At 36.0% G+C, this 15,870-nt stretch overlaps 1 protein-coding gene across 3 annotated transcripts in view; it reads right to left on the reverse strand.

Moving 5' to 3' along the window:
* The window catches only part of Rad21l1 (RAD21 cohesin complex component like 1), a 28,140-nt gene extending 12,270 nt beyond the window's left edge, over positions 1–15,870 (reverse strand). Inside the window, exons 1-10 of one of the 3 annotated variants that reach the window (XM_074074487.1) lie at positions 15,750–15,870; positions 13,493–13,668; positions 12,263–12,392; positions 10,753–10,846; positions 8,132–8,238; positions 4,079–4,249; positions 3,357–3,452; positions 2,537–2,647; positions 584–810; positions 270–369 (exon numbers count right to left, since the gene is read on the reverse strand). In XM_074074487.1, the coding sequence (XP_073930588.1) occupies positions 270–369; positions 584–810; positions 2,537–2,647; positions 3,357–3,452; positions 4,079–4,249; positions 8,132–8,238; positions 10,753–10,846; positions 12,263–12,392; positions 13,493–13,636 (1,180 nt within the window). In that variant the 5' untranslated portion in view covers positions 13,637–13,668; positions 15,750–15,870. Of the gene's footprint in view, positions 1–269; positions 370–583; positions 811–2,536; positions 2,648–3,356; positions 3,453–4,078; positions 4,250–8,131; positions 8,239–10,752; positions 10,847–12,262; positions 12,393–13,492; positions 15,373–15,749 lie in introns of those variants that run through there. The other 2 variants (XM_020176258.2, XM_074074488.1) reach the window with 2 other exon arrangements.

Here is a 15,870-nt window from a genome sequence, read left to right on the forward strand (position 1 = left end):
ACCAGAATCCTTCCAATCTCTACCCACTAAGTACATACAATTATAGGCACGAGCCATGAGTACCTGGCTATTTTGTCTTTTAAATGAAGTCTCTGGGGAAAAAATTAATCCAAAAAACCCCCAGAAAAATGCTATATTAAAGTAACTATTTTAAGTTAAAATAATCTTCTAGAGATTGTATTTACACTTGAAAATACTGAAATATAAAATACTGAGATGTTTGCTTCCACCACATTCTTCTCAACACCAACAGGATTAAGAAGTCTCACCTACTATGTTTTGGCTTCCCACTTCTTCCCTTACTGATTCCTTTTGCATCAATTTTCTTCCAAGTTTAAAGCCAGAAGATAGAAGGCATTTTGCAAACAACTGCAAAAACATACATTTTTATTTTTGATTTTTGTAAAGTGATATAATAAAACAGGTATATATGCTATAAAGTAAAAGCTGCAATTCATACACACATATTCAACAAATTTTAGAATGAAGGTTATTTTTTCACCAGTTCAAGTTTTGTTGTAAATGTGGATTGATTTATTTATAAACAAATATTGCACTTGTATCAAAGGATGGAAACTATTACCATTTTCAGTTCAGCATGAATCAAATCCTGGGCTGCAGTTGACAGAAGTGTATCCACTCCTCCCCTCTTCTTCCACATCATTAATCTTTGTGTAGGAGGTGCAAGTTCCAATATCATAAGTGTGTCAGCAAAGGAGGTAAGTTGTTTATGCATAATTTTACTATTGATCTCCTTGACTGGATCTATAAGCAATCTCCTCTTTTTGCTTTTCCTTTTTTCAGCAATGTCTAAATACAAGGAGCATAAATGTGATTGGTTGTACAGCTTTGTAAAATGAGATTCTAGGTAATGCATATCTAAGACATGTGCACCACAATACAACCTGCATTGCATTGGGAAGAAAATCCTTCTAGTGTCTGAATATACATACAGTTTGCAATGTTTTTGCACAGATAGAGTGTCTGAGCAGCCAAGAGCTCATACTTTTTTTTTTTTTTGGCAGAGGTCGGAAAGATTTTATTTGTAGAGAATTTAGTTGGAGAAAAGAGAAGAGAAAGACTGCATATTGGAGAATGCAGGGGGACCCGGAAACCCGTGATCCCCGAGCTCATACATTTTTAAGATGTTGCTTGAAAGTGCTTAGGACAGACTTTGTTGACCTGCTATGTGAACAACTGAGGAAACATGGAGCAGAGCCCCTACTTGATAGGGAAGTTAACCAATCAGGAGGTTCCTTAAAATGCCTATGAAAGAGGATAATTTTTGAAACATTAATTTATATTTTCCAGTGTATTTTTCCTTCCCCACTGAAATTTATATATAAATTCAAAATAAGTATCTAGGTTTATGGGATTTAACTCCTTTAGGGAATTTTACTGGGCAGAAAACAGAAGTCATATTAATTATATGACTTATAACTAGAATTCTCCTAAAGGATCTTGTTATATATTAGAGTCATATTTATTGTTTATTCCTGAAAGCATGTTTTTTTTTTTCATTTTTCTTTTATTATTCATATGTGCATACAAGGCTTGGTTTATTTCTCCCCCCTGACCCCACCCCCTCCCTTACCACCCACTCCACCCCCTCCCGCTCCCCCCCTCAATACCCAGCAGAAACTATTTTGCCCTTATCTCTAATTTTGTTGTAGAGAGAGTATAAGCAATAATAGGAAGGAACAAGGGGTTTTGCTGGTTGAGATAAGGATAGCTATACAGGGCATTGACTCACATTGATTTCCTGTGCGTGGGTGTTACCTTCTAGGTTAATTCTTTTTAATCTAACCTTTTCTCTAGTTCCTGGTCTCCTTTTCCTATTGGCCTCAGTTGCTTTAAGGTATCTGCTTTAGTTTCTCTGCATTAAGGGCAACAAATGCTAGCTAGTTTTTTAGGTGTCTTACCTATCCTCACCCCTCCCTTGTGTGCTCTCACTTTTATCATGTCTGAAAGCATGTTAAATGTTAAAGGGCACAATGTCTCTCTGTCTCTCTTTTGATCCTGTCTTATGTTCACTTGCATGTTTACTTATCTTGATCAAATTGGAACATTTTGTTGTTTTTTTTTTTTGAGACAGGGTCTCACTATGCAGCCCAAGCTGTCCTCAAACTTGCTATATAGACCAGACTGGTCTTGAATTCATGATTCTCCTGCCTTAGCTTCTTGAGTCCTGGGATTACAGGCATGTGCCACCATGCCTGGCATAGATTGAAACTTCTTAAAGTCATGAACATATCTTTCTCACTCCTGTGCCTAACACAGAGTAATGTCTCAATAACTTATTAAACTGAAATCTACTTAACTTTTTCATTTTCCCAAATTAGACATATTATTTGAACAGGACTGAATATAATAAAAGAAACATCTCAAACTTCCTTCATGTTCTTCTTCCATTGTATAACAAATGTTATTACGAGACTGATTACTTTTTATAATATTCTGTGGATTATTCACATATCCCAAGGAAAATAAGAGAGTATTATATCAAAGATAAAAATAAAACATGAATGCCTCTGACCTGAAATATCAATTGGGTCAAGAGTAAATCCTTCATCTTCATTTGATAATGTTGGTTCACTCATTTTTTCATTTTCAGGTAGACATATGTCATCTGGATTATCTGGTTCTACTAATTAATAGCACCAAAAAAGTAATTGTAAAATCACGTAGCTATAGTGAAAGCTAGAAGACTATATGAAAATTAAAGTGAAAACTAATTAAAGAATAATATTGCTAACTGAGGCCATATCTGAAGTCTTAGAATTATATATATAATAGAGGCATAGAGGCTCAGTTATATGCTTTGGGACCCATGGCATTTGGGTGAGTCAAGTATATCACTCTCTTTTGCACATGAGGTATTTAAGGCTGGGTGACAGTCATATTGGAAGTGAAAGCAGTGGTAGCAACTTGAGTAAATAACAGTCATAAATTTGATATATCTGCTGAAATATTTATATCTTGTTGAACCACTTATCAATTGACTCATGAAGGTTCATAACTAAATTTTTATTGTCTCTTTACATTTTCAATTTCTATTACTGTGTTAGAAAGCAAATATAACATCAAAAATTCTGAAGAATCTTTATGAGGCTAGTTATTTTTAATTCTTAATATTAAAAGCATAGTATTTTGGCAGAGTATTTAAGTGTGCTGTCATACTAAATCCAATCCTGGTTAACTATCCTCACTGTTCCTTTCTCAGACTAAGAGAATTTTAGGGACAATGCACTTTATTATTCACTATACTATACTGCTACTTAAATCCAGCAGTTCTGAAGCTTAATTTGGCTATTAATATCTGCTCACTTACTACACAAAAGAAAACTTTAACATACCCACAGTACTACTGGGAGGCTCGGGAGGCAGTGATATTTCTCTGTTCAAATGCATGTCTTCTAATAGAATATTCTCATCATCTTGCAATAGATTGTCTTGAAAAACATAATAAATACTTTTGTCATACAGACTGAATCTGTCATTTGTTCACTAAACATTTATTGACATTATTTTATGCAAGGCATTGTGAAGAGATGACCAGACTTTTAATATAACCTGGAAAAAATTAAGTATATTTGATATAAAGTTAACAATCTTTATAATATGTACATTTAATTTTCTCAGTGTTTGTCTACCATATTTCTATGATTTTATACTAATATAATAATATAAACATAAAACAATAGTGTAAAATACTGGAAAGATCCTTTAAAGTAGCTATGCTACATTTTGTGTTAAAGACAATGTTTATGGCACATGATCTCATGTATTTTGTGAGGGATATATTAACCTCAATCTTTCCTCTTCAAAAATAATTAGGGTTTTGTAAAACTAAAAATAGGAAGTAGTTTTTAACCTCTATGGAAAATATGTTAAAACATGTAGCTATTTACTTTGACCTAGTCTAAATGTACACAAGTTTAAAAACTTGTGTAAAAATTAGTTGACCTAAATGACACAGAAACATGTAAAATTTTATTTTGATGTAATAAATCTACTAATACATTACAGTAATTTGATTGAAAGACATATCTGAATTCTACATGACCAGATAGCATACCAATCATTTCTCCTGCAGCTCCTTCATCTCCAAATCCATCTCCACTATCATAGAACAAAGATTTTTCTCCAATGAAACTCCCAGAACTATGTTCAATGAAAGGACCACTGGAGTTCAGCAATACGTTGTCATCGAAAAAGCTATGTCTTCTGAGAATTTCAGATTCCTCCCCTAAAAAGTATACATCATTATGCTGAGTTAGTCATGGAAACACACACTTTTAGGGGTAGAAGAAGTTGAAATATTATTTAATATATTACATCCTTGTTTATGAATGAGAAAATGAAAGCTGAAAAATTATTTGAATTATTCTACTAAAGACGCGTAATTAATCATCAGACTAGATTTCTAATTTAATACTCTTCCCAATACAAAAGGAAAAAATGCTAAACCATTAGGTAGAATTTATAGTTGGAATATAGTTTTACAATTTCCTAGAAGGTAGAAATACTATGGAAGTAGAATAACTTTTGGTACTTCAGTTCCACTTGACCACATATTATTTCCTATCACTTCTTTTTTTTTTTAATTTTTATTTTATTCATATGTGCATACAGTGTTTGGGTCATTTTCCTCCCTTCCCCACCCCCTCCTTTACCCCCCCCCCGCCCCCTCCCTCTCCCCCCCCATCCCCTCGCTACCCAGCAGAAACTATTCTGCCCTTATCTCTAATTTGTTGAAGAGAGAGTATAAGCAATAATAGGAAGGACCAAGGGTTTTTGCCAGTTGAGATAAGGGTAGCCTATACAGGGAGTTGACTCGCATTGATTTCCTGTGCATGTGTGTTACCTTCTAAGTTAATTCTTCTTGAACTAAACTTTTTTCTAGTTCCTGGTCCCCCTCTCCTATTGGCCTCAGTTGCCCCAAAGTATCTGCTTTAGTTTCTCTGCGTTGAGGGCAACAAATGCTGTCTAGTTTCTTAGGTGTCTTACCTATCCTCACCCCTCCCTTGTGTGCTCTCGCTTTTATCATGTGCTCAAAGTCCAATCCCCTTGTTGTGTTTGCCCTTGATCTAATGTCTGCATATGAGGGAGAACATACGATCCTATTATTTCAAAAACAATTGCTTGACAGTTTTATCCATCATTAGAGTTTGGGAAATAGGGACCATATTTGCCTTCTTAGGAAAATAGAAAGATAGGTAAAATACTAAAGAATGGGTTTGCAACAATCATTTAATAAATATTCATTGAATATAATAGGAGTTGGAGATAAGAGCACCAAAAAGGACAAGCCCAGCCAGCTATCATTAATGGAGCAATTATTATGTGCACTAGATTATGCAACAGAAGATGATGTTATAAGCCTCATCGTACAAATGAGGAAACACATCACAGAAAGGTTTTGTAATCTGTGTACAGTCACACCCTAATAAACAACACAGCCAGGATCTGAACCCAGCTCTCTTTAACTCCAAAATCTGCATTTTGGTAGTCACAATGTTATACTGATAGTTACAAGGGACCAAAAGTCAGCTCTGGCATGCTTTTTCCCTGGGTCTGAACCCCAAGAGGTCAGAAGTTGGTGTTTTTCTTCCCTTCAAAAACCCAAGTTAGTGTTAGACAGTAGAGAAAATCATGAGGTATCACTCATATTCAGCATTCTTCTATAGACCTACATCTTAAAAGGAAGAGTTGAAAAAAAATCATCTTTCACACTGGAGTGAAGATTTGCTCAATGAAAAAGGTTAAGTTACTTTCCCAAAAAGAACTAAGAACATGTTGACATCATTCAGGTGCAGCTTGATAGCTCCCCTCCAAAAAACCAGCCTTGGTCATTCAGAAAAGAACACTTATTTGTTTTCTTTTTCTTTTTTTGATGGTTCTATGGTTTAAACTCAAGAGAATAACACTTTTGAACAGACACGATAGTCTCAGCATTGAGCATCACAAGAATCTGGGATTAAACTGATCATGGTGGTGGTTCATGCCTATAATCCCCACATTCAGGAGACTGAAGCAGAAGGATCAGGAGGTCAAAGCCAACCCGAACTATATACCAAGACCCTATCTCAAAAAAGTTGGAGGGAAGCTGGAGGTGTGGCTCAAGTGGGAGAGAGCTTGCCTAGCAAGTTCAAATCCTTGAACTCAGTACTATAAAAAAAGAAAAAGAAAATTAATCTGAGATTACAAAAAGGAAGAAAAATTACATTCAATATTATATTATAATCCAGGACAGGGTATATAAATATTAAACATTTCTTAAGGATAAAAGGCTTGAAGTAGTTTTTGAAGAAGAGAAAAATCACATATTGGTAGAGAGTACTAAAAGGCAAGAATAAAGAAAATAACCTATGAGGTTGCTAGAGTATCTCAACTTTACAGTTATAGCAGTAAAGCTCAGTTAGACAATCTTCCCGATGCACACAGCAAGCCAATAGAGAAAGCTGATTCAAACCCATGTCTGTTGATCTGCTAAGAACATGTTATTTCCACTTTTTAAAATTATTTAAGATACAGAACAATGAACAATTAAATTGTATTGGTTAGATTGTAAGACATATGTTTGAATAGAGTAGAATGTTTATATTAAGGGTAAAACAATGCTGACAAAATAAAGTGATAAACTAGTAGATGGCCATGAGGATACTCAGAGGAATTTGATATAGTAAGTCATAGGGACCCAAAGTACTTAAGAAAAAGAATGTAATAGAAAAATAAAGGAACTTAAAAACAATTGCTTTTGTAGAGATATGTAAAATGTAGGAAGAGAAGAGGTATTTGCAGGAGGATATCACAGTATTCGAGACCTTTGATATTAGTAAACTATTTTGATGGCTAAGAAAACAGAAGACCCAAGAGACATCTCAAATGGTTTTTAAGTCAATCAACACTAGTATGCATCTGATAGAATGTGTAGTTGAAAGTGATCCTAAAGTTTCCTCATGCCTGAAGAAAAATAGTAGAATCTGCAAGAAATTATATGTTGGGCAATAAAGAATATTATTATGTTTTTGTCAATGTGTTACATTTCTAGATCTGGAGTCACAGCCAGTAAGAGACCCATTCCACTCCAAATATGTGGACTGTGGACCAGTACTGATCCATAACAAAGTAAATATAGCAACTAGAAGTAAGTGTTTAGATAGATGTATAGCAATTTGACAGTGTAATCTTATTTATGTTGATTCTGATAACAAAAACTTAAGGCTTGAATTTTGTTTTCAAACTTTTAATTTTACTAGTGATTCATTTTCACTTCTATAATTTATTCATTTTATACAAGAGTAAAATATAATACAGACATTGGAAATTGACAAAAATATAAAGCTAGTCCTTTGCCACATATTTTCTGAGAAATACAACTATAGATAGCAAGTTATATATATATATATATATATATATATATATATATATATATATAGAAGGATAATGAGAGTAAGAAGTGGAGGTTAGAGAAGGCATACAAATATGATACAAGACAGATAGTGTTAGATGCCCCCAAAAGAACAAATATTATGTAGTTTAGTTATACCATCTCACTTCAATTTTACCCAAATATATTTTAACATTTAAAAATCAGCTTTTATTTCATAATCATTCAGTGTGGTAATATTTGTTCCTCCTTTCCCCTAAGCTGTTTTAAAAATCTGTTATTTTGTTGGAGGTGTGGCTCAAGTGGTAGAGGACTTGCCTAAAATCTCTTATTTTATAACTGATATTTATCATACACCAGAGAAAATATATTTGAAGGCATTTTAGCAGCATACATATAAAACCTTGTATATATGTAACTATAGCAACTGTTTGTCTCTCTTCTAGCCTGAAGCTTGAGGGAAGGAACTGCTTCTTTAAACTGGTATCTCATGTGTTTGTGATAGCACCTGACATATAGTAGGAATTCAATAAATGGCTATACACTGAGAAAGGAAGTATACCCTAAGATTTAGCCATGGCATTGACATCTAAACTAGAAAAAGGCAAGGGAATTTTTATCTGGGAATTATACTTAAGCATGAAAATACCCATTTTATAGATATTTCTACTGGCATTGTTTAGTACAAAAATGCAAATATATTTATGACTTAAATTTCGACTTCTCAAATATTCTCACCAAAGCTCCCAGCTTGAAAAAGTAGATCATTGCCATAATCTTCTCTAAGTGTAATTTCTTCTGGTCTGCTTCGGTTCTGAGTAAAATGTTCTGAAACATCAACAGCACTATAGAAAAATGTAAGTTTGAGGAAAACATTTGAACAGAACATAATGATTTTATGAACACACATTCAGATACTGTTTTAGGTCTGAAAAGACCTAAAACAAAATCCAAGTTTTAATAGCCAGGCATGATGGCTTAGTTCTGTAGTCTTAGCTACTTGGGAGGTGGAGATTGGGAGGATTGAGGTTTGTGGCCAGCTTGGGCAAAAAGTTCAAGAAACTCCATCTCAACCAATGACTGGGCATGGTGGTGCATGCCTGTTATGTGGGGCATCTCAGCTATGTGGGGAAGCACAAATAGGAAGAGCTTGGTCCAGGCTGGCCTGGGCATAAAGCAAGACCCTGCCTCAAAAATAACCAAAGCAAAAAGGGCTGGCAGCATGGCTCAAGCAATAGAGTACCTGCCTATCAAGTGCAAGGCCCTGAATTCAACTCCCAGTACCAACAAAACAAACAAAAACCCCCAAACCATGTTTTATTATAATACAGGACAGTTTTGTTTATATCAATAATATTATTTATAAATACAACTTTTAAATACATAATATACATAAATCATTTCCAGGTTGCCAAACCTAGTTCTCATCTTAGTCCTTATTTAACTTGTGCTAACAAACAGCATTTGAAATAGATGTCCACTTCTGCTAATGGTCTCTCTAGATTTATATGTTGAAATCTAATCACCAGTGTGATAGTATTAGGAGGTGAGGCCTTTGGGAGACTACTAGGTCATGAGGTTGTCTTCATGAATGGGATTAGTGCCCTTATGAGGCCCAGAGTGCTATCTTACTCCTTTCACCATGTGAGGACCCAATAAAAAGACTGCCATCTATGAGGCAGAAAACACACTCTCACCAGACACTGAATCAGCTGGCACCTTGACTTTGGTCTTCCCAGCCCTTGGGGCTGCTTTAACACAACACATTAGACTGGGTAATTTATAAACAACATAAATTCATTATGCACAGTTCAGGAGGTTGGGAAATCCAAAATAGAGGTGCCAGCAGATTCAGTGTCTAGTGAAAGCTTGTTCCTTGTAGACTGTGCCTTCTTGCTTAGAAAGCTTCCTCAGGTCTCTCTTATAAGGGCACTGATCCCATCCATGAGGGCTTTTATGATCTTAATCACCACTTAAAGGACCCACCTTTCAATACCATCACCGTTGGGGATTAGCTTTCAACATCTGACTTTAGGGGAGCACACATTCAGATCAAAACCATACATTGTCCAAAATCTAACTTATTTCTTTTTCTCTCCCTTTTTAAAATTTGTCATTCCCTAGTTATCCTAATTTCATTAAGTGGTAGCTCCATTTTCATGCCCCAAATTACAGAGTTATTCTTTACTTCTTTGTCTTAGAGTCATTTTCAATTCATCAGCAAATCCTATTGGCTCTGCTTTTCACACATATCTATAATCTCACTTCTACCATCTTGATATGATGAAGGCTGAAAGCTGATTACAGATACAATCTTCCCTCCCCTGATTTTCTTACTGCAATAGTCTTCTCAACAGGCTCTTTGCTTCCTTTCTTTCCCATTTACAGTTAAGTACCCAAAGGGAGCATGTTGAACTCAAGTCAGATCTGGTTACTACTCTATTCTCTACTCAAAACCTGCCTATACTTACTCTCTGAGTAAAATAAAAGTCTTATCATTCCCTACAACACTCTACAATACCTGCACGCCCTGCTACCTCTCTGGTCTCATCTCTACCACTCAGTCCTTCATTCATTCCATTCCAGTCTTAGTTCCTTCCTTGCTGTTCCTTGAAAATGTCCAGTGTCCTTAGGACTTTTCCACTTGTTCTACCTGGAACATTTTCTTTCACATCATTGAATGATGTGTTCCTTTAGCTCAGGTTTCTGTTCTTATCAGAAAATCCTTTCCTGACTATCCTATTATTTATTTTTATTTTTTGCAGGGCTAAGGATTGAACTCAGGGCTTAAACCTTGAGCCTCTCTACCAGCCCTTTTTTGTGATGGGTTTTTTTTTTTTTTTTTTTTTTGAGATAGGGTCTTGCAAACTATTTGCCTGGGCTGGCTTCAAACCGCAATCCTTCTGATCTCTGCCCTCTGAGTTGCTAGGATTACAGGCGTGAGCATTATTTTAGTTTTTACTTGTCATCATATTTGATCATCTGATCACCTCCTGGAATATTGTATATTTACTTGTTTGGCTTTTTTGTCAATCTACTTCAACTGAAATGTAAGATCCATGAGGTCAGGAGTTGTGTTTTATTCATTGCTATCTCAACGACTACAACAGTGCATAGCATAGGAAAGGCACTCTAGGAATATTGACTGAATTAATAGATGAATACACTGTCAACACTGCAAGCTACATTTAATAAATATGATACATGTTATTGTTGTACTATGAAGTGTCACACTAAATTTAATTGTCAACTGAATATGTACTTGTTCCTTTGTTATGAACATCCCATTTACCTTCATGAAATCTGAATATGAAAACAATTAAATATCAAGAAAATCATTAGAAAGGAAATAAATTTACTTCATATTATGGGTGTCAAAATCATGAAATTCTTCTGGTAATGTGATAGTATTATAAGCTGCTTCAAAATTCTCTTTTGGGAGGTCAACCAGTCCTAAAAAAAATTAAAAACACATTCAATAAGCTATGGTGCTATTTAAGTATAAGAAACTTCCAATTAAAACTTTATTGTCTCTCACTGTACTATTGTTTACTCTAACTGGATTCCCTGTATCCACTCTCTGCAGTCCATTCTCTATAAAGCATCCAGGGTGATATTTTTCAAAAGCAAACAGATTAGATAACTCTGATGCTTAAAATGGTTTAGCAACTCCCCCAGTACATCAATAAAATCCAAATCTCTAATTGGGCCCTTTTCATCCCTGTGAGCCTATCCTGTATCATCTAAGGACACTCTCTTCCTCACTTATTATACTCTAAGCATACTAGACTTTTTTGTTCCCTGAAAGTCAGGCATTTTTTCATGTCAAGACCTTTGCTCTTGCAGTTTCATTTGCCTATTATGCCATTCCCTCAGGGACTTTTTATGTGGCTAGGTACTTCTCATTTTTCAAGTCTGAGCTTAAATTCTATCCCTTCAGAAAGGATTTTCCCAACTATCCTAACTAAAGCAAACATTTTCTGTTGCAGTGCTCTGTTTATTTTCTTCTATAGCAAAGCACAATCAATAATTATTATAAGTTTTTAAAACTTTTTCATTATTTGATTTCCTTACCAGACAGAAAAAGACCTTACTTATCTTGTATGCCCAGAGCCAAACATGGTTGGCACAAAGTATGACCTCAATTAATATTTGTAGAATATGTAAATGAAATAATAAATGAATGGGTGAACCATAGTCGGTATGAGTACAAATCTACCTATGGATTCTGTAGATATTTTAAACAAAGAACATTTGATTCAACAAATGTTGACTGAGGAATTGATACATGCAAGGTACTAAGATAGGTATTGTAAGAGGCTCAAAAATGGCTATGACAAAGATGCTTCCCTTCAGGGAGCTTGAAGATCAAAGATAGGGAAAAAAACCTGTATTGAAATAACCATGGTACAAAATGGAAAATGATGGCTGTCTTAAAGGGGAACACAAGCTATGTAAATTAAAATTTGAAGGCACTATACAACACACATAAATCTTTAGCACTTTGGAATGCTTAGGAATTTTAGTAATATTTCATAAATAACATGCAACTTAGAAAATTGAGGATTCTAAAAGCAATGACAATTATTAATATTTATATTTTGTCAGTCATACTATTTCTAATTTCTCTCATAAAGCAAAAACAGACATGACAAACTAAAGGAACCATTAAAAACAGAATATGGGTTTCTTACACAAGTGTAGTGGCTTTAAGTGTATTTCTTACATAAATACAAAGGAACATTAGCATTTTGGAAAGCATAATCTTTTCCTGCAAACAAGGGAAAGAATGTAATTTATCCCTTAACCATGGAAAGGTAGATTCAGTCAACACAAGAAGAGTGAGACAAATTAACACTGAATGTATACCTGGGCGAAATGTCATCTTCATTTTAAGAAATGCTTCACTGCAATCTGCCAAGAGATACTTTGCCTTCCTATTATAGATTCGAACAACTCCCAAAAGAAGGTGTCCTGAAGTTCGAAGAGCAATTTTCACCTTTTGATAATTTTTAAAGTATTAGAATAATAAAAATTAGGTTTATAAGTCCTGTTATAAAATCATAAGAATTTCTTCTCTTTAAAAAGCACATATTTTGTATTCTTATTTAAAATAAGCCATCTAACCTTCACCTTACTTATAAAATGATTTTTTTTTTTGCTTATTCAACAAAGGTAATGTGATGTGGCACTTAAGTGAAGTATGCTATTATTAATATTAGGGGAAGAATATAAACTCTGTACTCAAGCAAACTTGGTATCAAGCCTTGGCTCACTTACTGAGGCTGAGTCACTTAACCTTCCTGAACTTCAGTTTACTAAAAATGGCTACAATTTATTATATACTTATTTTGTGTCAGGTATTGTCTAAAGAGCTTTTCATACATTATTTAATTTTAACAATGTCTATTCACAGAAAAAAAACTCAGGCTGAGATACCTTAGTGGTATGCCCACTTAAATGGCAATAAGTGGGCATATATATAAAAAGTATTATATATAAATTTGACCAACTGAAAAGTCCCTACTAATCACCATACTTCACTAAGCCTAAAAGGGCTGATTTTATAGGCTTGTTGTGAAGATTAAATAAATAAACACAAAGTCTAGCCCAATGCCTAACACAGCATCCTTTCAATTATAATTGAAAATTATAATTTTAATGCAAATTCTAATAGCTGCTTTATAGTGTTTTATAATGAACATAGTACTTTATTGTTTACAACATGTTCCACATTATTTTATTTGCAGTCAATCCTTTTTCTTTCTACTCTCCCCATTCACTTATTTCTTCATTCATTCCTAAGAAATACTTACTAGGTACCTACTATGTATATAGTATTTTAGGGAATAAGAAAGGATGACAAAAATATAAAATATGGCCTTTATTCATCAGGGTCCAATCTAGTTTTGATAAATGTATGAATTAATTATCAATAGAAACATTTATTGCTCAGACAATAAACGCTATAGGAATTAAGAGATCATTTGAAAAGTAAAGTTGTCTTGGAAATGTATTTCATGATATAAATGCATTTTAATTCCTTTCCTCTCCAGAAGTCGTAACAAATACAAACTATCATTTAAATCAGTAACATACCTTAGGTGAAATTATTTTCTTAATGGTTATCTCTAGATTACATTCAAATACATGGGCCTTTGTGAGTTTCTTCTCCCAGTGAGCTGCAAGCCATATTTTGGCCAATGGCCCTCGTTTACTCATAAGCACATGGGTGTAAAACATGTTGCCTGTATTCCTTAGCTATATTTAAGGAACTAGAGAGAACATGAAAAGATATTTAAAATTTGACAACAGAAACCTTTCACTGCTATTTTATGGCAAGCAAAAACACTTTATTATATAAAATAACACTCAGATTATCTTCTAGGTTAATATATTATTCAATGCAAATTATTCTCTTGTAAAAAAAAGAACTACATTTGGAATGTAAAATTATAAACTAATGACAGAGCACTAGCACGTCATGAATCACGTCTGGTTTAGATGCATCCTAATCAATGACCTCTTCTTAGAATTTATTTTATTCTACAAAGGATTTGAGTTCTCTTGTTACTGATATGCTCAAGTAAATAAAGGAAGAAGGCTTAAAAAATGGGAGACAAAAAAAGGACACAACAGAATGGGAAAAGCTGGACAAAACTAAAAAACAGGTCATCTTCTTTCCAAAACTTAAGAATTTGGTTAAGTGTTGGATCACTGACTTATATATATAGGCAATGAATTTCATTGTTCTCTTCCAGATACTCTGGTTTACTCAAAAATATATTAATTTTTGTAGTTAAAATAACAGAATTCCAAAGGATCATAAAGTGAAAAAAGAAAAAGGAAACTATAGGAAACAAGAAATCAAATTTAAATGTTTTGAAATAAGAATAGCAAAAGAAAACCTTCAGTTAAAACATAACAAGAAATTAATGTACTCCTACAAAGCGTACTATTCTTGGTAACAGTCTAAGACTCAGTTACAAAGCCAACAAAGAGAAGGAATGTCATAGCACTTTGACTCCTAGAGAACAAGCAATTTTAAACTGCCATTGTGGAAGCTTCTTTTCTAATGTTTTGGTAAAAGAGAACACTGAACCAACACAAACACAAAGTCAGCCACAGAATTAAAAACGTAGGCGAACTTTGATCAATGCCCATTTCCACCCAAAGAATCAAATCCTTATGTCCAAACTAAAGGTTATGTACTCTACGAAGCCACAGCTCCCATGAGGTGCCTAGAAATTTTGTTATTTATGGTTTGTGCCTTGTGTGGGCTCCACTTTCTTTGTACAGAATATGTTTTGTATCTGGAATTTTGTTATCTTCCAATTTATCTTTAAAAATTGCTCCCAGGTGTGAGATACTTAAAAACCAACCTAGCCTTCTGTGGGTGGCTCACACTTGTAATCCTAACTACATGGGAGGCTGAGCTTGAGAGGCACTCCTAGCAGGGAGTTCCCACAATCCTATCTCGACCAATAGCTGGCTGCCGATGGTTCACATCTGTCACCCCAGCAATTTGGGAGGCTGAGCTGGGGAGGATCTTGGCTCCAGGCCAGCCCAGGCAAAAGTTTGCAAGACCCTGTCTCAACTGGGGGTGGGGGCGTCTGGGGTGGGGGTGGGAGAGGAGCTTGGTGTAGTGGCTCACACCTGTCACCCCAGATACTCGGGAGGCTGAGATCGCGATTATCTCGATTCCAGGCAGCCCAGACAAAAGTTTGGGAGACCACATCTCAACCTTTGGTTGGGATGGTGGTGCTTGCCTGTCATCCCACCTACTGTGGGAAGCTAAAATAGGAGGATGGGGTCTAAAGGGGAGACTCCCATCTCCAAAATAACCAGAGCTAAAAGGCCTGGGGGAGTGGCCCAAGTGGTAGAGTTCCTACCTAGCAAGCGCAAAGCCCTGAGTTCAAATCCCAGTACTGCAAAACAAAATTGAAACCCCGTAATTTAATATTCCCCCAACACCGATTTCCCTGGGCATATTCGCCACCCCCCCCCCCGCCCCGCCATGCCCCACAGGGCCTGGAGTTGTTTTTGGACGGAATTTACTTCGTGCAAAGTAGGAGGCGGGCCCAGGCTAACTCGGGGCAGGGGCGAGGGCCCCGCCACACACGGCTCTCGGAGGGAAGCCGAGGCCAGAGGGAGGCCAAGAACCGGGGAGCCCGGGGAGCGCTTCCAGCCCCACGAGGGCTGCAGGCCGCGGCGTTTCTTCCTCAGGCCCGGCCCGAACCGCGAGCTGAGGCGCCGCGCCAGGCGCGCTTCGGAAGGGGATATAGGGGGCCGCGGACCCCATCACCCAGCCTGCCAACTGCCCTCGGCCCACCCCGCCTCACAGGCTGCGCCCTACTTTCAGCGCAGGGTCTGAGGCGAGGCGCGCCGTTGCAGCCGCCGAGACGAGACGCAGAAGGCGAGGGCCTGCGACGAGTCTGAGGCGAGAAGCTCTCCGCTGGGCGACAGCTACGCACAGG

Source organism: Castor canadensis, chromosome 5, assembly GCF_047511655.1.
Source record: "Castor canadensis chromosome 5, mCasCan1.hap1v2, whole genome shotgun sequence".
Taxonomy (NCBI): Eukaryota; Metazoa; Chordata; class Mammalia; order Rodentia; family Castoridae; genus Castor; species Castor canadensis.